The 22,510-nt window shown below is 44.9% G+C and overlaps 1 protein-coding gene across 3 annotated transcripts; it reads right to left on the reverse strand.

The window, feature by feature from the left end:
- Positions 1-1,124: 1,124 nt before the first annotated feature.
- On the reverse strand, positions 1,125-22,505 carry LOC139420257 (WASP family member 3b). 3 transcript variants are annotated; one of them, XM_071170136.1, is made up of 10 exons: positions 22,395-22,505; positions 20,702-20,934; positions 13,079-13,225; positions 6,919-7,053; positions 4,839-4,992; positions 4,345-4,462; positions 4,085-4,266; positions 3,497-3,736; positions 2,651-2,949; positions 1,125-2,290 (listed from the first exon to the last, which is right to left on the reverse strand). In XM_071170136.1, exons 3-10 carry the CDS (start codon positions 13,209-13,211, stop codon positions 2,133-2,135), a joined length of 1,419 nt encoding a protein of 472 aa, XP_071026237.1. In that variant the 5' UTR covers positions 13,212-13,225; positions 20,702-20,934; positions 22,395-22,505; the 3' UTR covers positions 1,125-2,132. The 3 variants fall into 3 exon arrangements, with proteins under 3 accessions (XP_071026237.1, XP_071026239.1, XP_071026240.1); XM_071170138.1 differs by lacking the exon at positions 20,702-20,934 and adding an exon at positions 18,070-18,129 and having other exon boundaries at positions 22,395-22,473; XM_071170139.1 differs by lacking the exon at positions 20,702-20,934 and having other exon boundaries at positions 22,395-22,494.
- Positions 22,506-22,510: the final 5 nt, after the last annotated feature.

Raw genomic sequence — 22,510 nt, forward strand, 5'->3', positions numbered from 1 at the left:
GATATGGTACTTTACTGTTTGGATAGCATATTTACTTAATGTTCAAGTATTGTGCAGTGTAATCGCACAGAAAAGTGTCATTTTGATTGTACAGAGGAATGAACTTTCATGTGGTTGGAGGAGTTTCTAGTGTTACCGGTGGGGTTTCAAGAGTTGTAGGTGAATTATGTGGTTTGGTACCCCGATCCAGAGCTAAATTACAAGTCTTTTAACTCCTCAATGGCTGAGAATGGGGAGGGATGCTACAGTAACAGCATCTTGTGTAGACTCATGCGTTGTTTTAAATGTGAAATGCACTTTATGTTGTTGGACAAAAAAATGGCACAACAAATTAAGTATCTGCAAAATGAAAACTATAAATGATAATCAACATGCACTAACTGAGATATTGTAAGACGTGTGAACGTGGTGTGTATTTTTTCAAGGTGTTAGATGTAATTTTTTGTTGCTTTGGTTAGTTTACCGAATTGAGAGATGTTGTTAATTTTGTATTAAAATAATGTGCTGTGCATTAAAAACACAAGCCTGTGTTGGTTTGTTTTGTTCACTCTGAATCCACTGGCTCTGCTCCCATGGTGGCTTCCTTCTAAACTGTACTGTTACCATGGAAACTGCTGTGTCACCATCAGGACCATGTTGTCTCCTGACAACGGTACGCCAGTAAAAGAAACGCAGACAACATTGTGAATATCCATTTTCATATTTGTTCTCAAGGTCAGAGTTCAAAGGTTACAGATTTTTACAAAAAATAACCATGACAACCCTAAACCCAATCCAATCTATTTTTCAGCTTCCAAATCTTTGCTAGACATCACTAAGCGATCATAGTCTCAGATGTTATTCATTAAGCTTCCTTTCACTCATATCTCTATGATCTCCAATCAGACGCTCTTACCACACACTCCAGCTACGTTTCAATATCCATTCTTGAGTACCACTTAGGAAGATGCCCAGTCAATAGTCTACATCAGTCACATATATAGAGTTAGGCCAGGTTTTACCACAGCCACCATGTTGGCACCCATATAGAACTTTATTAATGAATCGTTGTGATGTACCAAAACGAGAGCGCCTCTGACAGTTCCCTATGAAATGACCCACTGTAATCAAGCAAAACAGAGCAGTGAATTTAACAGATTTTTTTATTGATTAGCATTGGGGATAATGTGTATTCAAGTCAACAAATTGCACATCTGCTTTCACTGTGAAAACTATCAACAGTAAACAGCACAATGTGGAAGCTTTAATTATCACTTAGAAATGGCTATTGAGGAGAAAGTGGCGCTCCATGAATGTTCAGAGAGAACCCGCATTGGCTTAACTCTCAACATATATCTGGTCTACATTGTTAGTGCGGTTGATGGAATACAGCCTCACTCTCAGGTGTTGTTCAGAAGGAACAGTTGGGAAATGCTTTAAAAACATTGTCTCCTTTTTGTTCCTCCTGAACGCTACCCTGACCACCGCAGTCCACTCTGACTTCTTTTCCTCCAGTTGCTATAATCTACACATTAAAAGCTTGTCGCTTCCCAGATTAACTATTAATAAGTGTTTGAGTAAAAACATTAGAAAAGACAAGTAGATTTTCTGTCCAAGGGGAGGTTGCTGTTTCTCCAAGTGACGCCCTTAAGATAGTTACCATACATGAGATAAGTCCCCAACACAAACAGGGCTTTACTAGTGTTATTATGGATAACATATTATACAGAGACACTGTGGTCTCCTGGGGTTATTCAAGATGCCCAGAGAGTTGCATGAGAATTCTTAAATGTTAATGTAATAGTTTTGAATTGAACGTTGGTTTGCAGTTAGTGTCTGTATAGCAGCTGAACATGACAGTATGAATCTTGAATTCAACCCTAGCGTTCCAGTTGTGAATCCTTCAGCAGCTGATGCAGGAGCCTGATCTCCCAGCAGTGCTACATGTGACCAAGGATCACCCAGCTTATTTACTGTACAAACATACCTACGACACGAGGGAGTGTATGAGTCTGTATATGTGAATGTTAGCTTATGTTCATGTGTTCATACACATACCTTTTACTGGGTCTTAGTTTGTGGATGTGAACGTGCACGTGCATGTGCTTTTCAGCTTTTGAGTGAGAGAGAGTGTGTGTGTGTGTGTGTGTGTGTTAGTCAGACCAGTCGTTCTCCTCCAACTCGGAGTCGTCCTCGGAGTCGGAGTACTCAACGGCGATGCGTCTGGACAGGATGGTGGCCACATCGTTCCCTACAGGCTCCCTCTTTGCCTGCTGCTCCTGCTGCTCCTGACCCTTTTTCAACTGGATACCTACAGCCAGGGAGAGAGACCGATAGATACACTTCAACTAGATACCTACAGCCAGGGAGAGAGACAGTTAGACACACTTCAACTAGATACCTACAGCCAGGGAGAGAGACAGTTAGACACAGTCAGTAAGCCAGTCAGTAAGCCAGTCAGTCAGTCAGTCAGAAAAGGCATGGCCCGGGGCACCGGGTGAGCGCAGTTTGCTCATTTTTGGCCATTCCATTGGTCCCAAAGTTAAATATCCACCCACCCGGGGCACCAGGCGATGCAAAATCAGCCCCCAGTCAAGTTAGTCAGACACAGACAGACTGAATACCCCTGCCACAGAGACACACAGGGTTAGATAGAGATGCACACACTTACCCATGCGTATGGCAGCCAGCAAATCACTACGAGCATCATTAACAGGTTGGGCAATGTGGGGCACGGAGGACATCTTGGGAGTGGTAGAGTAGGAGGAGCCTGGAGGAGGGGGCGGAGGTATAGGGGGAGGTGGAGCCACCAGAGACCCAGTGAGTGGTGGTGGGGTCGGGGCATAGCCACCGGCTGATCCCACTGGTCCTGGAGGAGGAAGTGGTCCTCCAGGGGGCGTGGCAAAGGCAGATTGTGCTGATGGCATGAGAGGAGTGGGAGGAGGACCGTTTCCATATCCCTCCATCATACTGAAAGAGAGCGGGAGAGAAGGTAGAGAGGAAGAGAGGGAGAGAGCGAGACAGAGAAAGAAAGAGAAGAGAGGAGAGAAGGGACAAAGTGAGACCGTGGGCATGAAGCATTATACTGTATTAATCATCATAATCATTTCAGAAATTGAAAGTATCTTGTTTATCTGCCTCTCCACAAAAACATCTCACTTATAGCGATGTCACACTAAACATCCTCTGACAACTGAAGAAGAATGAATAACAGGATGCCATTATTTTCACAGAGTTTATAGGGGAGTCGTGCCAAGACCAAGGCAGTTGAGTGTACCAGGGCTGTACTCGGTTTGTATGGGTGACAGTATAACCCTAAAGATTAGTCCCAGAGAGAATTAAGCCTGTTGTTCGTCATCAGATCAGACACAAGACTCAACCAAACCCTAGAGTGACAACAAAAGAGTGCACATGGATTTGTCTGTGTGCACGTTTTAATGTTTATTTGAGTGTGCATTCACACATGTCTGTCTGTCTGCCAGGGTGTTTATGTATGTGTGTCTGTGCACTTGCTGACCTGTAGTCCACAGGGGGCAGAGATCCGTTCATGTTCTCAGTGGGTGGAGGAGGGGGTGGAGCATCGTGGGGGCGACCCAGGGTGGCTCCCCTATAGTCCTTGTCCAGGGTGGCATGTCCCTGGGCAGCCAGCTGAGCAGCCAGGAGACTCGGGGGTGGGCCGGAGTATGTGTAGGCGTGACCAGCATGGTTGGTTGAGTTAGGGTAGTGGTGGTGGTCCATGTGATCAGGCCCAAGACCCCTAGGAGAGAGAAAAGGTTACAGCATGGCCAGCAGAGGGCTAAATTCTCCCTGAACAGCAGAGGGAGACTAAACTAGCACAGCACTGGGGAAACACCCTAAGTGGGTAATCATCTATACAGAAAAGTAATTACTCCATACTTCTTTACATTTCATACATTATGTTATAAATGCAAATGTGTTCATGCGTAAACTTTTCATTGACCTCATCTCATATGTATGTACGTGTGTGGTGACTGACCTCATCTCATATGTATGTACGTGTGTGGTGACTGACCTCATCTCATATGTATGTACGTGTGTGATGACTGACCTCATCTCATATGTATGTACGTGTGTGATGACTGACCTCATCTCAGGGGACAGTGATCCCTCGGAGGTGGGCCCCTGGTGGAGCGAGTGTGTGTGGCGGTGGTCAGGCCTCAGCTCCTTATCCAGGGCCAACATATTCCACTCCTGGCGACGGTTCCGAGCCTTACGCACCTTCTTCACCTCCCTCTGCAACGTCCCGTCCACACAACGCTTCTGCTCCTGGGAGGAGACACATATTAGTGGAGACGGAGGAGGAAGAGATACAATGAAAGAAAGATAGATAACTTTAGACTTTACTTTGTTCTTCCTCTTCTCCTTCCTCTTGTCCTCTGTGTCCTGCAGCATTGTTTCTCTCCACAGGTTGAAGAAGTAGGAGGGGTCAGTGTAGAACTTCAGCCCCTCCTTGTGGTCATCCCTACAGGGCAAACACAGCTCAGGGTTTATGGGAAATGAAGTCCACAACATTCCATTATGAGACTCTGGGTTTATGCCACAGGAGGTTGGTGGCACCTTAATTTGGGATAACGGTCTCATGGTAATGACTGGAACGGAATTAGTGGAATGGTGTCAAATACATCAAACATGGTTTGAAGGTGTTGATGCCATTCCATTTGCTCTGTTCCGGACATTATTATGACACATCCTCCCCCCAGCAGCCTCCTGTGGCACACACTGCCCTGGGTAGTAGAGAGGTTAGACAGATCTGGTGAGGTATTTGACTCTGGGTTTACACTGCCCTGGGTAGTAGAGAGGTTAGACAGATCATAGAAAGGGAGGGGGAGATAAACCACCTATATTTGGAGAGGATGTTGAGCGGTGGAGGTTTATCACTCAGGTTGTACATCTCCTTGACAGGGATGGGCACGCTCCTCGTGGACACCACCTGCTGGTCCTGGGCGGTACTGCTCTTAAATGCCTTCTTCATGTTAATGTCCTGCAGAGAGACTGAGGACAGAGAGAGAGAGGACAAACAGAGAGAGAAGGACCAAGAGAAAGAGGCGGGAGGGAGAACAAACAGAGAGAGAAGGACAAAGAGAAAGAGTCAGGAGGGAGAACAAACAGAGAGAGAAGGACCAAGAGAAAGAGGCGGGAGGGAGAACAAACAGAGAGAGAAGGACAAAGAGAAAGAGTCAGGAGGGAGAACAAACAGAGAGAGAAGGACCAAGAGAAAGAGGCGGGAGGGAGAACAAACAGAGAGAGAAGGACAAAGAGAAAGAGGGTGAGGGAGATATGGGAGAAAAGAGAGGGGGACAGACAGGAAATGACAGAAATGTTTTCCATATTTGTTACATTACAGCCTTACTATAAAATCGTTTTTTTTTATTCTCATGAATCCACACAATGACAGTGAAAACAGGTTTTTATACATTTTTGTATTAAACTTTTAAAAACAGAAATACCTTATTTACATTAGTATTCAGACCCTTTGCTATGAGACTTGAAATTAAACTCAGGTGAATCCCGTTTCCATTGATTATCCTATATTAAATTGATTGGACATGATTTGGAAAGGCACACACCTGTATATAGAAGCTCCCACAGTTGACAGTGCATGTCAGAGCAAAAACCAAGCCACGAGGTCGAAGGAATTGTCTGTAGAGCTCCGAGACAGGATTACGTCAAGGCACAGATCTGGGAAAGGGTACCAAAAAACTAAATGCAGCATTGAAGATCTCCAAGAACACAGTGGCCTCCATCATTCTTCAATGAAAGAAGTTTGGAACCACCAAGACTCTTCCTAGAGCTGGCTGCCTGGCCAAACTGAGCAATCAGGGAAGAAGGGCCTTGGACAGGGAGGTGACCAAGAACCCGATGGTCACTCTGACAGAGCTCCAGAGTTCCTCTGTGGAGATGGGGTTCCTTCTGGAAGGTTCTCCCATCTCTGCATCACTCCACCAATCAGGCATTTATTGTAGAGTGTCAAGACGGAAGCCACTCCTCAGTAAAAGACACATGACAGCCCGCTTGGAGTTTGCCAAGTGTCACCTAAAGGACTCTCAGACCATGAGATAAGATTATCTGGTCTGATGAAATCAAGATTGAACTTTTTGGCCTGAATGCAAAGGAGGAAACCTGGCACCAGCCCTACAGTGAAGCATGGTGGTGGCAGCATCACGCTGTGGGGATATTTTTCAGTGGCAGGGATTGGGAGACTAGTCAGGATCGATGGAAAGATGAACGGAGCAAAGTACAGAAAGATCCTTGATGAAAACCTGCTCCAGAGTGGTCAAGACCTCAGACTGGGTTGAAGGTTCAACTTCCAACAGGACAACGACCCTAAGTACAGCCAAGACAATGCAGGAGTGGCTTTGGGACAAGTCTCTGAATGTCCTTGAGTGGCTCAGCCAGAGCACGGACTTGAACCCGATTGATCATTTCTGGAGAGACTTGAAAATAGCTGTGTTGCGACGCTCCCCATCCAACCTGACCGAGCTTGAGAGGATCTGCAGGGAAGAATGGGAGAAAATCCCCAAATACAGGTGTGCCATGCATGTAGCGTCATCCCGAAGAAGACTTAAGGCTGTAATCGCTGCCAAAGGTGCTTCAACAAAGTATTGAGTAAAGGGTCTGAATACTTATGGAAATGTAATATTTCTAAAAACCCGTTTTTGTTTTGTCATTATGGGGTATTGTGTGTAGATTCATGAGGGGGGAAAAAATAATTGAATACATTTTCAAATACGGCTGCAATGTAACAAAATGTGGGAAAAGTCAAGGGGTCTGAACACTTTCCGAATGCACTGTACATCCTCAGTTTCAGCACTTTCTCCACACCTGACTTAACTCACTAATGCAAAGGACCTCACATCCCTGTGGCAACCAGTATTGAAACCACTTCCTGTTTCTTGTGACCTCTAACCCCTGTTTCACCTTCCTCCACAGTGGAGTCCAGCTGGGTGACCTTGACAGCCAGACGGTCGATGCGGTCCTGCAGGGAGTTGGCTCTCAGGTAGAATGTGTTGGCCTCGTTGAACAGCTCCCCAAAGATGTCCTCCGCATGTTTACCTGCAGTACAAGAGTAGACAGATGGATCGTATGTGGTTAACATGACATTCTGGTGTACTAAATGATGCATACAGTATGCAGCACACTTTGAGGATACTATAGAGCAACTGTTCTGTTTATGACAACAGGACCAAGCAACAACCAGACAACAGGAGATACAGCCATTGTTAAAGACAGCAATGACATTAAAGCCTGACTGGTAGGAGAAATCCATTGAGATGGACTTGATGCATGGGACTATCAAAAGGCACAGGTCTACCATTCTTCTGTTAACAAACTGAACTCACAAATAGACCAGGGCATCACTGTCATGTGAGGTCCTAGAGGAAAAATACAAACAATCAATCTTTGCAAGAGCACATCTGTTGAGATCAGGCGTCAAAATGTTTAATACTAACTTGTGTGTCAGAGGCACGCACACACCCATGCACAGGATGACCACTGGACAAATATTTAGAGGAAGAAAAGGAGGTTCAGAATGTTGAGGTCCAATCCCTCTATGGTTCTGACATTCTCTCTCTCTCTCGCTCTCTCTCACACACACACACCTCCTGTCCCTAGTTCAGGCTCTCCAGGCATTTGTGCCCAGTCATTTACAGTGGGGCAAAAAAGTATTTAGTCAGCCACCAACTGTGCAAGTCCTCCCACTTAAAAAGATGAGAGAGGCCTGTAATTTTCATCATAGGTACACTTCAACTATGACAGACAAAATGAGAAAAAAAAATCCAGAAAATCACATTGTAGGATTTTTAATGAATTTATTTGCAAATTATGGTGGAAAATAAGTATTTGGTCAAAAAAAAAAGTTTCTCAATACTTTGTTACATACCCTTTATTGGCAATGACAGAGGTCAAACATTTTCTGTAAGTCCTCACAAGGTTTTCACACACTTGTTGCTGGTATTTTGGCCCATTCCTCCATGCAAATCTCCTCTAGAGCAGTGATGTTTTGGGGCTGTTGCTGTGCAACACGGACTTTCAACTCCCTCCAAAGATTTTCTATGGGGTTGAGATCTGGAGACTGGCTAGGTCACTCCAGGACCTTGAAATGCTTCTTACGAAGCCACTCCTTCGTTGCCCGGGCGGTGTGTTTGGGATCATTGTCATGCTGAAAGACCCAGCCACGTTTCATCTTCAATGCCCTTGCTGATGGAAGGAGGTTTTCACTCAAAATCTCACGGTACATGGCCCTATTCATTCTTTCCTTTACACGGACGGATCAGTCGTCCTGGTCCCTTTGCAGAAAAACAGCCCCAAAGCATGATGTTTCCACCCCCATGCTTCACAGTAGGTATGGTGTTCTTTGGATGCAACTCAGCATTCTTTGTCCTCCAAACACGACGAGTTGAGTTTTTACCAAAAAGTTCTATTTTGGTTTCATCTGACCATATGACATTCTCCCAATCTTCTTCTGGATCATCCAAATGCTCTCTAGCAAACCTCAGACGGGCCTGGACATGTACTGGCTTAAGCAGGGGGACACGTCTGGCACTGCAGGATTTGAGTCTCTGGCGGCGTAGTGTGTTACTGATGATAGGCTTTGTTACTTTGGTTCCAGCTCTCTGTAGGTCATTCACCCGTGTGGTTCTGGGATTTTTGCACCGTTCTTGTGACCATTTTGACCCCACGGGGTGAGATCTTGCGTGGAGCGCCAGATCGTGGGAGATTATCAGTGGTCTTGTATGTCTTTCATTTCCTAATAATTGCTCCCACAGTTGATTTCTTCAAACCAAGCTGCTTACCTATTGCAGATTCAGTCTTCCCAGCCTGGTGCAGGTCTACAATTTTGTTTCTTGTTTCCTTTGACAGCTCTTTGGTCTTGGCCATAGTGGAGTTTGGAGTGTGACTGTTTGAGGTTGTGGACAGGTGTCTTTTATACTGATAACAAGTTCAAACAGGTGCCATTAATACAGGTAACGAGTGGAGGACAGAGGAGCCTCTTAAAGAAGAAGTTACAGGTCTGTGAGAGCCAGAAATGTTGCTTGTTTGTAGGTGACCAAATACTTATTTTCCACCATAATTTGCAAATAAATTCATTTTCTGGAATTTTTTTTCTCATTTTGTCTGTCATAGTTGAAGTGTACCTATGATGAAAATTACATGCCTCTCTCATCTTTTTAAGTGGGAGAACTTGCACAATTGGTGGCTGACTAAATACTTTTTTGCCCCACTGTATACAAGAGATATGGATATAATGACAAGATGCTTATGATCCTAATATGGGATCTTGGGATCTTAATATGTAGGATCTTAATATGGGATCTTAGGATCTTAACATGTAGGATCTTAATATGGGATCTTAGGATCTTAATATGTAGGATCTTAATATGAGATCTTAGGATCGTAATATGTAGGATCTTAATATGATCACCCTGTTGCAGGAGAACTTTCCTGCAACGCAAGAATTGTAAAACTTGTAGTGTATTTGAGGTTTAAAAAAGGCCTCTGAAGTTCGCCATTTCCACTTTGAAATTTCAGACTTGATTTTCCCTGATGAGAAATGTATTAACCCCTACAAAAATGTCCATGAATTATAATCCATATAATACTTCACATTTCCTGTTCCTGCAGGATTATTTTCCTGCTGTAGAAAAATGGCTCAAATGAAGATCCTCCATCTGTATGTCTCCGCCCTAACAATGGGATTAGTTGTCCACAGAGCGGAACAGCGGGTTGTCAATCTCCTGCCAAGTCCTTTTTGGATTGGTGGATAAATCTCGTTATATAGAAATTGAAGAAAAAGGAATAATCTATGAGGGGTGTTGATGTCAACTGCCTGTGTTCAATGGAGTGTGAGATGCTATGCTAGCCTCATGATTATGCATATACCGTCTCAAATTTCAACAGGGAGAACTCAGATATAAAGTGCTCTTTCTCAAAGTTGCCGGGATGTCACGTGCGTCACACTTATCAGTACATTGGTAATGCTTAGGTTGTTACCAATCTTATATTAGATCAAAATCAGCCTCACGTATCAAAATAGCAATTCATGGTTATCTTGACTAAAAATTCAACCCTCTCAGTGTCCCCCATAAAGAAACTCTTCACTTGCTTAATAATGAATGATCTGCTTAACATGGACAGATTTGGGCAGGGATAGGGCTCTAGCTTAGACTCCCTCTTTGTTTATATTTAACCCACACAGCTGCTGCTGAAAGGCCCACTCTCACCAGAGGAACAATCACAATGGCAGAGATGTTTATTGGATGAGTCTTGTCCTGGAGGCAGAACTGAGCGATTTCCGCTAGATGGGACAGCTGCAAAGTCAAAATTGGCTAAATTGTAAAAATTCATGAAAAAAATATGGCCTTTTGGTCTTCATTTATTTTTTAATTTAACTAGGCAAGTCAGTGAAGAACAAATTCTTATTTACAATGACGGCCTACCCCGGCCAACGCTGGGCCAATGGAAAAATCTTGTTATATACTGGGGCGGCAGGTAGCCTAGTGGTTAGAGCGTTGGACTAGTAACCGAGCTGACAAGCTGACAAGGTAAAAATCTGTCTTTCTGCCCCTGTCATTGAAAATAAGAATGTGTTCTTAACTGACATAAAATTGTGCGCTGCCCTATGGGACTCCCAATGCCGGCCAGATATGATACAGTCTGGATTCGAACCAGGGTCTGTAGTGATGCCTCTTGCACTGTGATGCTGCGCCACTAATTAGGTTAATGTGATTTTATGACTTTGTGGCTGTGCCAGCTAGTTATCACTCTGCTTAGCTGTACATGAGTCATCCCAAAAAATGCTAAACTGCAATGACAGAGAAAGAGTAAGTGAGAGAGAAAGAGAGAGGATACCTGACCACTGTGACTGACCCAAACTTAAGGAAAGCAGCACTATGTACAGACTCAGTAAGCATAGCCTTGCTATTGAGAAAGGCCACTTTCTGAGTTTCACTTCCTAACCTTCTGCCAAATGTTAGAGATACAGATTTCCATCAGATTACACAAACTCCCATATCTATTGGGTGAAATACCAGTGTGCCATCACAGCAGCAATATTTGTGATCTGTTGCCACAAGAAAAGGGCAACCAGAGAAGAACAAACACCATTGTAAATACAACCCATATTTATGTTTATATATTTTCCCTTTTGTACTATTTGCACATAATATGCCATTTGAAATGTCTTTATTATTTTGGGACTTTTGTGCGTGTAATGTTCACTGTAACATTTTTTATTGTTTGTTTATTATCTATTTCCCTTGCTTTGGCAATGTAAACATATGTTTCCCATGCCAATAAAGCCCTTAAATGAAATGGAATTAAAATTGAGAGAGAGGGTGGAGGGAGGAAAACAGAGCATGAGCAAGACGAATAAAGCAATAAAGGAGAGTTGAGAGCGAGAGAGCCAGAGGGTGGTTGGATACTGGGTATAAGAGAGGAAAGTACATCTCTAAATATTTCACAGGACATTATATGGGTCCTGTCATGGGGGTAGCAGGGTTATTCAGGCAATAACCCCTTAAGTCATAGTAACTCTGTTTAATGCTGTTGTATTACAGCACACACCAGTGGTGTGTGTTAAAGGAGGCTAAGTGAAGCCAGCCCCCCCCCCCCAAAAAAAATTGACAAAAATAAGTAAATAATAAGAAAGTATATTTCATCTCTGTGTTTTCATAATTTTCAGAGAAAGCATCCAAACGAGCAAAACAGCGCCCCTCTGTCTCCGTATGTGTAGGCCATCTATCTGATTCCGTCTGGTCATAAAGAGTATGACATTGTTGCTGCTCATAGCATTGAATGAAAAGGAAGCCAGCGAGCCTTTGGCGTCCCTTGATAAAAAAATAAACAAGATAACAGCCAATCAGCGTTGAGCTAAACAGTGAATGGTCCTTTCGGACCAAAAACAAAACAACAACAAAAGTGTCAAGGGATTTGGTTTCACTCCTATCACAGAGAAATATGTCTTTGACAGAAACAACCTGAATTGTTGCATCTCGTTGTATTGTTGTCCTCGTGACTAGCTAGCTAAAATTGCCCCTTTCCTAAATTAGCCATGGATGAAGACAGGGATTTGGACTTGTGGTTTTACTTAATTCTCTGTACTGGCTAATGATTATAACGGGGATTCTGATCCAAACAAAAAAATGCATTGTACCCCTGGTCTGAGAGGATGGAAGTTCCAGATGTAGAAGGCTAATGTCAACTAGCTAACGTTGCCCATGAAAGGAAGCTAGGCTAGCGTCCAAGCATTTTAGCCAGGTAGCCTATGACAACAACAAATAGCGTACCGTCATAGACCGTTACATCAACGTGAAAGAGAGGAGGATTAGATCTCTCTACAAGTAGGGTGTCAACATGTTTTTCTACTTGCACGAACACACACACACAAAACTCAGAACCGTGGACAGCCACATATTTAGGTTACATTGATTGGACGAAATAATTTTTGGCATCTTTTAGCTGCATCACTGTATTAAACTAAGCAGAGGTGATTTGATGATGTCGAAATTAAAATGGTGCAGGACTAGTGGAGGCAGCTCCTGTTTAACTTTGTGACTGGCAGTAACTCTCAGTGGTTCTAAATCAATAGTTGTTTAGTTGTCTGAAAATATTGGGAACATGAACTTTCTTGACCACGCTGTAGGCCATGTACTGTAACTGTTTGTCACATGCAGTATGCTTTGTGGACTCCACCGGACAGAGGTTGTCCCCGGTTTTGGGATGAAACAAAGGTGTGGTTGAATTTATTCTGCCTCTTTATTCTGCCTCTGTCCTGATCCTGTTTCACTGAACACTGACAAATCAATTGCTTCTTAGACATCACTATATTATCAGGTCTTCTCAAAATGTGTAACAGCACTGCAGCATGGTGACTATGAGATGAGAGGTTATTTAAGAGAGAATTTAATAGTATAATATGATGAGCATAAGCATGATATTCATAGGTGGCACACCTATATGTGGGGAATAGTACAACGACAGTGTGTTATTTCACTGTTGTCACCACGGTAGGAAGCGCATGTAGTTCTATGTAGCCTGTGGTTAGTGCTCTCTGCTCGGTGTGTTCTGCGTGTCTTACTCAGGCTGCTGAGCTGGCGGATGATGGAGGAGAGGGTGTTGTTCATCACACAGTCCAGCTCACTGCCGACGCCGTCTGGTAACGCCCCCCGGCACAGGTGGCGCGGGTCAATGTTCCTCTTCACCAGAGGCATGGTGACACCTCACACTGTTACACAGGAAGCACACAATACATATGATATGACACACACTGTAATGGATGTATTTACAGACACGGTTTCCTACATTTTGTAAGTTATAACTACTGTAAGTATTATAAGCACACACTCACAATGCAAGGAGACACTGATACACACACACACACAATGGGCCAGACGTATTAGCACACACTAACAAACACACAATAGTATTTTTGGAAACAGGGTAAGTGAGGCTGGGCATACAATGGTGACCTGTCCAGACGAGACCAAGCGGCAGTGCAGTAGTAGTAGACAGCAGAGTGATTCAGGTATTGGGAAAATGAGCTACAGTCAAATCAATTGTTATTTGTCACATGCGCAGAATACAACAGGTATTACAGTGAAATGCTTACTTACAAGCCCTTAACCAACAATGCAGTTAAGAAAAACCAAAAAAAAAATGAAAGAGATAAGAATAACAAATAATTAAAGAGCAACAGTAAATAACAATAGCAGGGCTTTATACAGGGGGCACCGTTACAGAGTCAATGTGTGAGGGGCACCGGTGTCAAGGTAATATGAACCCGAAGGTAGAGTTATTAAAGTGACTATGCATAGCAAATAACAGAGTAGCAGCATCGTAGAAGAGGGGGGTTGCAACAACCTGAATTGTTGCATCTCATTGTGTTGTTGTCCTCAGGTGACTAGCTAGCTAAAATTGTCCCTTTCCTAAATTAGCCATGGATGAAGACAGGGATATGGACTTGTGGTTTTACTAAATTCTCCGTACTGGCCAATGATTTTAACGGGGATTCTGATCCCCCCAAAAAATGCATTGTGCCCCTGGTCTGAGAGGATGGAAGTTCCAGATGTAGAAGGCTAATGTCAACTAGCTAACGTTGCCCAATATTGGGGCTATATACAGGGGGTACCGGTACAGTGTCAATGTACGGTTGCACCGGTGTCAAGGTAATATGTACATGTAGGTAGAGATATTAAAATTATTATGCATAGAAAATAGCAGAGAGTAGCAGCAGTGTAGAAGAGGAGGCATTTGATTAGATGTTCAGGAGTCTTATGGCTTGGGGGTAGAAGCTGTTTAGAAGCCTCTTGGACCTAGACTTGGCACTCCGATACCTCTTGCCGTGCGATAGCAGAGATAACAGTCTATGACTAGGGTGGCTGGAGTCCGACAATTTTTAGGGCCTTCCTCTGACATTGCCTGGTATAGAAGTTCTGGATGGCAGGAAGCTTGGCCCCGGTGATGTACTGGGCCGAACGCGCTACCCTCTGTAGTGCCTTGTGGTCAGAGGCCGAGCAGTTGCCATAACAGGCAGTGATGCAACCCGTCAGGATGCTCGCGATGGAATAGGTTTTGTCATGCCCTCTTTACGACTGTCTTGGTGTGCTTGGACCATGTTAGTTTGTTGGTGATGTGGACGTCGATGAGAATGGGGCGTGCTCGGTCCTCCTTTTCCTGTAGTCCACGATCAGCTCCTTTGTCTTGCTCACGTTGAGAGAGAGGATGTTGTCCTTGTACCACATGGTCAGGCCTCTGACCTCCCTATAGGCTGTCTCATCGTTGTCGGTGATCAGGCTGTTGTGTCATCAGCAAACATAATGATGGTGTTGGAGTTGTGCCTGGCTGTGCAGTCATGAGTGAACAGGGAGTACAGGAGGGGACTGAGCACGCACTCCTGAGGGTCCCCCGTGTTGAGGATCAGCGTGGCAGATGTGTTGTTACCTACCCTTACCACCTGGGGGCGGCCCGTCAGAAAGTCCAGGATCCAGTTGCAGAGGGAGATGTTTAGTCCCAGGGTCATTAGCTTATTGATGAGTTTTGAGGGCACTATGGTGTTGAATGCTGAGCTGTAGTCAATGAATAGCATTCTCACATAGGTGTTCCTTTTGTCCAGGGGGGAAAGGGCAGTGTGGAGTGCAATAGAGATTGCGTCATCTGTGGATCTGTTGGGGCGGTATGCAAATTGGAGTGGGTCTGGGGTTTCTGGAATAATGGTGATGTGAGCCATGACCAGCCTTTCAAAGCACTTCATGGCTACAGACGTGAGTGCTACGGGTCAGTAGTCATTTAGGCAGGTTACCTTAGTGTTCTTGGGCACAGGGACTATGGTGGTCTGCTTGAAACATGTTGGTATTACAAACTCAGTCAGGGACAGGTTGAAAATGTCAGTGAAGACACTTCCCAGTTGGTCAGCGCATGCTCGGAGTACACGTCCTGGTAATCCGTCTGGCCCTGCGGCCTTATGAATGTGTGTGGAGTATAGGTGGTCTAGAGTTTCATCCCCATGGTTGCACATTTAACATGCCATTGAAATTAGGTAAAACCGATTTAAGTTTCCCTGCAGTAAACTCCCCGGCCACAAGGAGCGCCACCTCTGGATGAGCGTTTTCCTGTTTGCTTTTGGCGGTATACAGCTCATTGAGTGTGGTTTTAGCGCCAACGTCGATCTGTGGTGGTATGTAGACCGCTATGAAAAATACAGATGAAACCTCTCGGTAGATAGTGTGGTCTACAGCTTATCATGAGATACTACACCTCAGGCAAGCAAAACCTTGACAATTCCTTAGATATTGTGCACCAGCTGTTGTTTAAAAATATGCATAGGCCCCGCCCTGTGTCTTACCAGAGGCTGCCGTTTTATCCTGATGCTAGAGTGTATAACCCGCCAGCTGTATGTTATTAATGTTGTTCAGCACGACTCGGTAAAACATAAGATATTACAGTTTTTAATGTCCCGTTGGTAGGATATACGTGCTTTCAGTTTGTCCCATTTATTTTCCAGCGATTACAAATTAGCTAACAGTACGGATGGCAAGCGCAGATTAGCCACTCGTCGCCTGATCCTCACAAGGCACCCCGATCTCTTTCCACGAAATCTCAGTTTCTTTCTCCAGCGAATGATGGGGATGAGGGCCTGTTCGGGTGTTCGGAGTAAATCCTTCCAGTCTGACTCATTAAAGAAAAATTGCTAGTCTAATTCGAGGTGAATAATCACTGTTCTGATGTCCAGAAGCTCTTTTCGGTAATAAGAGACAGTAGCAGGAACATTATGTACAAAATAAGTTACAAACAATGCGAAAAAACAAACAAAATGGGACGGTTGGTTAAGAGCCAATAATACGGCAGACATCCTCTCCGGCGCCGTCCAGCCTCACCACCGCCCAAGCCTTACCACTTCCCAGTCTCACCACTGCCCAGCCTCACCACCGCCCAGCCTCACCACTTCCCAGTCTCACCACCGCACAGCTTTGCTTCCCAGCCTCACCAGTGCCCAGCTTTGCTTCCCAGCCTCACCACTGCCCAGCCTCACCACCGCCCAGCCTCACCACTTCCCAGTCTCACCACTTCCCAGTCTCACCACTGCCCAGCTTTGCTTCCCAGCCTCACCACCGCCCAGCCTCACCACCGCCCAGCCTCACCACCGCCCAGCTTTGCTTCCCAGCCTCACCACTTCCCAGTCTCACCACTTCCCAGTCTCACCACTTCCCAGTCTCACCACCGCCCAGCTTTGCTTCCCAGCCTCACCACTGCCCAGCTTTGCTTCCCAGCCTCACCACTGCCCAGTCTCACCACTTCCCAGTCTCACCACTTCCCAGTCTCACCACTTCCCAGTCTCACCACTGCCCAGCTTTGCTTCCCAGCCTCACCACTGCCCAGCTTTGCTTCCCAGCATCACCACTGCCCAGGTTTAGGGTCAACAGTTCAGACACAAATATACACAGAGGATGCCAAACGTTAGTAACAGCTTCATAATATTGAGTTTGCCCTCAAAACAGCCTCAATTTGTCAGTGCATGGACTCTACAAGGTGTCAATAGCGTTCCACAGGGATGCGGTTCCATGTTGACTCCAATGCTTTCCATAATTGTGTGAACTTAGCTGGATGTCCTTTTTGTGGTGGACCATTCTGTATACACAGGAAAAGGTTGAGCATGAAAAACTCAGGAGTGTTGCAGTTCTTGACACAAACCGAAGGACCTGGCACCCACTACCAAAGGTACTTAAATCTTTTGTCTTACCCATTCACCCTCTGAATTTGATTTAACTAGGCAAGTCAATTAAGAACAAATTCCTTATTTACAATGACGGCCTACCCCTGCCAAACCTGGACGACGCTGGGCCAATTGTGCACCGCCCTATTGGACTCCTAATCACGGCCAAATGTGATGCAGCCTGGATTCGATCCTCTTGGACTGAGATGCAGTGCCTTAGACCACTGCACAGCACGTGAATGGCATACACAATCCATGAATACATACACAATCCATGTCTGAATTGACTCGAGGCATACAAATCACTCTTAAATCTGTCTCCCCCTTCATCTACACTGAATGATGTTACAGGTGACGTCATTAGGAGAACATAGCTTTCACCTGGTCAGTCTGTCATGGAAACAGCAGGTGTTCCTAATGTTTTGTATACACACACACTCACGCTCAGACACATTCACTTGACATTTCAGACCAACACCCACACACACACTGTCCAATGCAATTGGGGTCTAAGCTGATCCTGTTTCTAAGGCAGATTTTACAGCAGATGAAAAAGGGCAAAGCGTTTAAACAAGTTAACAATCACAAAGCCAGACAGAATACCAGGGCGCGCTCTCAAAGCATGCACAGACCAGCTGGCAGGCGTCTTCAGACATTTACAATCTCTCCTTGTCCAAGTCTGTAATCCCAAAATGTTTCAAGATGATCAGCATTGTCCCTGTTCCCAAAACCTCCAAAGTAACTTGCCTAAATGACTACCGTAGCACTCACAACTGTAATTATGAAGTGCTTTGAAAGGCAGGTCATAACACACATCAAACCATCATCTAGACATCCTAGACCCACTCCAATTCGCATACCGTCCCGACAGATCCACAGATGACGCAATCTCAGTTGCACTTCATACTGCCCTCTCCCACCTGGACAAAAGAGGAAAAAACTGTGAGAATGGTGTTCATAGACTACAGCTCAGCGTTCAACACCATAAACCCCTCCAAACTCATCACCAAACTAGAGACCCAGGGATTGAACCCCTCCCTCTGGTACTGGATCCTTGGACACCCTGACGGGCCGACCCCAGGTGGTGAAGCTAGGCAACAACACCTCCCGCCACACTGAGCCTCAACACAGGGGCCCCTCTGGGATGTGTGCTTAGTCCTCTCCTGTACTCCCCGGTCAGGGAGGTCAGAGACTTAGCACTGTGGTGCAAGGACAACAATTTCTCCCTCAATGTCAGTAAGACCAAAGACTTGACCGTGGACTATAGAGGAAAGAGGGGAGAGCATGTCCCCATCCACATCCACAGGGCTGTTATGGAGCGGGTTGAGAGATTCAAGTTCATTGGCATCCACATCACTAACAACTTAACATGGTCCACATAACACCCGCACAGTCGTGAAGAGGACACGTCTCTTCCCCCTCAGGAGACTGAAAAGATTTGGCATGTACCCTCAGATCCTCAAAAATGTATACAGCTGCACCATCGAGAGCATCTTGGATGGCTGCCTCACCGCTTGGTATTGGAACTACACCGCCCCTTGACTGCAAAGCGCTACAGACGGTGGTGCATTTTTCACAATTCCTGATATTTAATCCTAGTAAAAATTCCCTGTCAGTTTGGATCACCACTTTATTTTAAGAATGTGAAATGTCAGAATAATAGTAGAGAGAACTATTTATTTCAGCTTTTATTTCTTTCATCACATTCCCTGTGGGTCAGAAGTTTACATACACTCAATTAGTATTTGGTAGCATTGCCTTTAAATTGCTTAACTTGGGTCAAACTTTTCAGGTAGCCTTCCACAAGCTTCCCACAATAAGTTGGGTGAATTTTGGCCCATTCCTCCTGACAGAGCTGGTGTAACGGAGTCAGGTTTGTAGCCCTCCTTGCTCGCACACACTTTTTCAGTTCTGCCCACAAATGTTCTATAGGATTGAGGTCAGAGCTTAGTGATGGCCACTCCAATACCTTGTCTTTGTTGTCCTTAAGCCATAACTTTGGAAGTATGCTTGGGGTCATTGTCCATTTGGAAGATCCAATTGCAACCAAGCTTTAGCTTCTTGACTAATGTCTTGAGATGTTGCTTCAATATATCCACATAATTATCCTCCCTCATGAAGCCATCTATTTTGTGAAGTGCACCAGTCCCTCCTGCAGCAAAGCACCCCCACAACACAATGCTGCCACTCCCATGCTTCACGGTTGTGATGGTGTTCTTCGGCTTGCAAGACTCCCCCTTTTCCTACAAACATAACGATGGTCATTATGGCCAAACAGTTCTATTTTTGTTTCATCAGACCAGAGGACATTTCTTCAAAAAGTACAATCTTTGTCCCCATATGCAGTCTGGTACTGGTACTCCCTGTATATAGCTCCACATTGATCTTGTACTCCCTGTATATAGCAGCACATTGATCTGGTACTGGTACTCCTATATAGCAGCACATTGATCTGGTACTGGTCCTCCCTGTATATAGCTCCATTCTTGTGTATTTTATTCCTCGTGTCAGTTAATATATTATTTTTTATTTTTCAAGTCTGCATCGTTGGAAAGGTTCGTAAGCAAGCATTTAACTGTAAAGTCTACACTAGTTGTATTTGGCTTAATGTGATACATACAATTTGATTTGTGTCCACGAAACAAAATGCATAATGCCGCACACCCAAAAGCAAAGATGACCCCTCAGCCATTCTCTTTAATTCAGATCTAGTAGGCTATGCCATGTATGTCATTGATGAATAGATAGCATCATAATAGCTCGGAGGTGTTGACAGAGAAAAGGGAAATTGTCTGACAACCAAAAAACAACCTCCCTACAAGGCTATGGGTAGGGTCCTCAGCTGGCATCGGTCCAATACCCCCCGCCAAGCCTTGCCTGCAGCCACATACCAATATGGGACAACAAAGAATAAATTACATCATCGTCTGCTGCCACAAAGCACACTGAAAACAGCCAATTAGCACCATGGTTTGCGTATTCAACCAGATGATGAACCAGGCCAACATTATCATATAAAGACGCTAGTGTGTGAAATGTGTTGGTCTGCTCTGCTTTGTACCCTCAAATGAGGAAGTTCTGCAGAGCCATGAGTTTGTTTTGTCTGGTGTGAGAATGGTCCCAACAACAAGGCGACATCATTAGAGGTAGGGGAGTGGGCTAATGAAGGGAATGGGGAGAGAGAGGGATGGAACGTGTATGTGTGTGTGTGTGTATGCATCTAGAGAGTGAGTGAGGGGTGGGGGAGGGGCAAGCAGGGACCTCAGGGAAGCCACTCTGAAAGGTTCCAGGGACAATGGAGCTCCGTTCACACGGCAACAGCAAAGTGCTCCCATTGCATGCCTCCCCTCCCCCTCCCCTCCTTTAACATCCCCTGAAAAGAGGACACTCCACTCAGAAAGGAAGAGCGGTGAGAAAGAGTGAGAGGGGGAAGAGAGAGACATGGAAAAACAGTAAATAGAGAAAGTGGGAGAGAGCGAGGGATGGGAATACCTAGTCAGTTGCACAACAATGCATTCAACTGAAATGTGTCTTCTGCATTTAACCCAACCCCTCTGAATCAGAGGTGTGGGGGGCTGCCTTAATCAATGTCCACGGCACCCCGAGAGCAGTTGTTGTTGAGGGTTGCTGGAGGGCAGAGGCAGATTTTTCCACCTTGCCGGATCTGGGATTCAAACCAGCGACCTTTTCGATTACTGGCCCAACACTCTTAACCGGTAGGCTACCTGCCGAAAGTTAGGGAGGTGGGGAGAGAGTGAGGGGGGAGAGAAAGGTGGAAAAAGAAACTGCAGGAAGTCAATGAGTAGTCCTAATACAAACACCCAGGACTATCTCTGCCATGCACATACACACATAAAACCACAGGTAACCTCTTAGCTATACCATTAGCTTCTCAGATGTACCATTAGCCATCTCCAGAGCTCAGAGAGCTGAGGGCCTTTGAACTTCACTAGAGACATCCTGACTGCTGCCACCAGGACGATGTGCTTCCTGTCTCCCTAAAGACCCTCCACACAGACACATTTTACTATGGACACCGAAATTCTATTAAGGTCGGAGCAGGGAAACATTATAAATGTATGAGTCAGGTACAGCCTCTTGCTTTGAGGGAGGCTGGAGAGCTTGTGGTGAGGTCATAAATATTGCAAGATATGTTACACATTGCCCTAAAAAATGACTTAACTCCTACTCCGACATGGCTGGATCTTCATTTTTTCGACAATATAGAATATGGCTATTCTCCCTAATAGCCTATATCTTTGTGAATAAAAACTGTCTGTTGTTAATTATAAACTTGGTGGTTTGAGCCCTGAATTCTGATTGGCTGAAAGCCATGGTATATCACCACATATAGCAGGGGTATGACAAAACGTTTAGTTTTACTGCTCCAATTAAATTGGTAACCGGTTTATATTAGCAAAAATAGTCCTCAGGGTTTTGTGATATATAGCCAATATACCACGGCTAAAGCTGTACTAAGGCACTCCGCGTTGCGTCTTAAGTAAGAACAGACCTTAGCCGTGGCATATTGTCCATATACCACATCCTCGGGCCTTATTGCTTAATTATCGCAAGTAACCCTTATAACTGACGTGTCACTGCCTAAATTCATAGAATAATGTTGTCTAATTCACACTGTGGGCTAGTTAATCTCTCTTGCTTTCAGTAAAGTGTGAGTGAGCAACAAAAGCAGCCGTCTGTGTGCTGGCTGCAGCCAATGCACACAACATGCACAGAGAACTGATGGCAAGCACGATCAATCAAAGTTCCGCACCGTCGCTTCCCGTTACCGAGTCTATTTTCCTTCCGCCACAGATTGTTACAATATTTTATAGCCGGACACTTTCTAAATCAAATGCCGTTTGTACGTTTTAGTGAACAATAATCAAGCGGTTCGGAGCAAGGCGGTTGCCAAATGGAGTGTGCAGTAATGGTCAAGAGTTGAATTGAAAGAATCGGGCCTTGGACACAGAACCCCCTTGTGCTTAATCATTATCTTCTACTGGGGTCCACTAGTGGTGGCCGGCCGCTACGTCCAGTCAGTGGTCGACTTTGTAGTTTGGCCATTGGGATTAACGCAATTCAACATATAAAAAAATACTCAATTAAGGCCAAATATAAACAGTTTGGTGAGTAATATTCCGATTCGTATCATGACATATAAAAGCATAGTAAAAACCCTCACCGGCAGTCAGAAATGTAATAGATTTAAGTCCGTCCGCATGTCCCGTTAGATACTCCTGCTGATCGCGTTGCCATCCTGTGTCCCTGGCGGTCTGGCCACTCCAAACAATCCAACCC

Source organism: Oncorhynchus clarkii, chromosome 11 (assembly GCF_045791955.1).
Source record: "Oncorhynchus clarkii lewisi isolate Uvic-CL-2024 chromosome 11, UVic_Ocla_1.0, whole genome shotgun sequence".
Taxonomy (NCBI): domain Eukaryota; kingdom Metazoa; phylum Chordata; class Actinopteri; order Salmoniformes; family Salmonidae; genus Oncorhynchus; species Oncorhynchus clarkii.

What these genes read in the sequence shown, in the direction of transcription:
- LOC139420257 (XM_071170136.1), bottom strand. Translation starts at nt 13,211, where the DNA reads ATGCCTCTGGTGAAGAGGAACATTGACCCGCGCCACCTGTGCCGGGGG. An exon ending in CCGCCAGCTCAGCAGCCTGA is followed by an intron (nt 7,054 to 13,078) that starts GTAAGACACGCA and finishes CTTGTACTGCAG; the next exon opens with GTAAACATGCGGAGGACATC. An exon ending in TCACTGTCCCCTGAGATGAG is followed by an intron (nt 3,737 to 4,084) that starts GTCAGTCATCAC and finishes TCTCTCTCCTAG; the next exon opens with GGGTCTTGGGCCTGATCACA.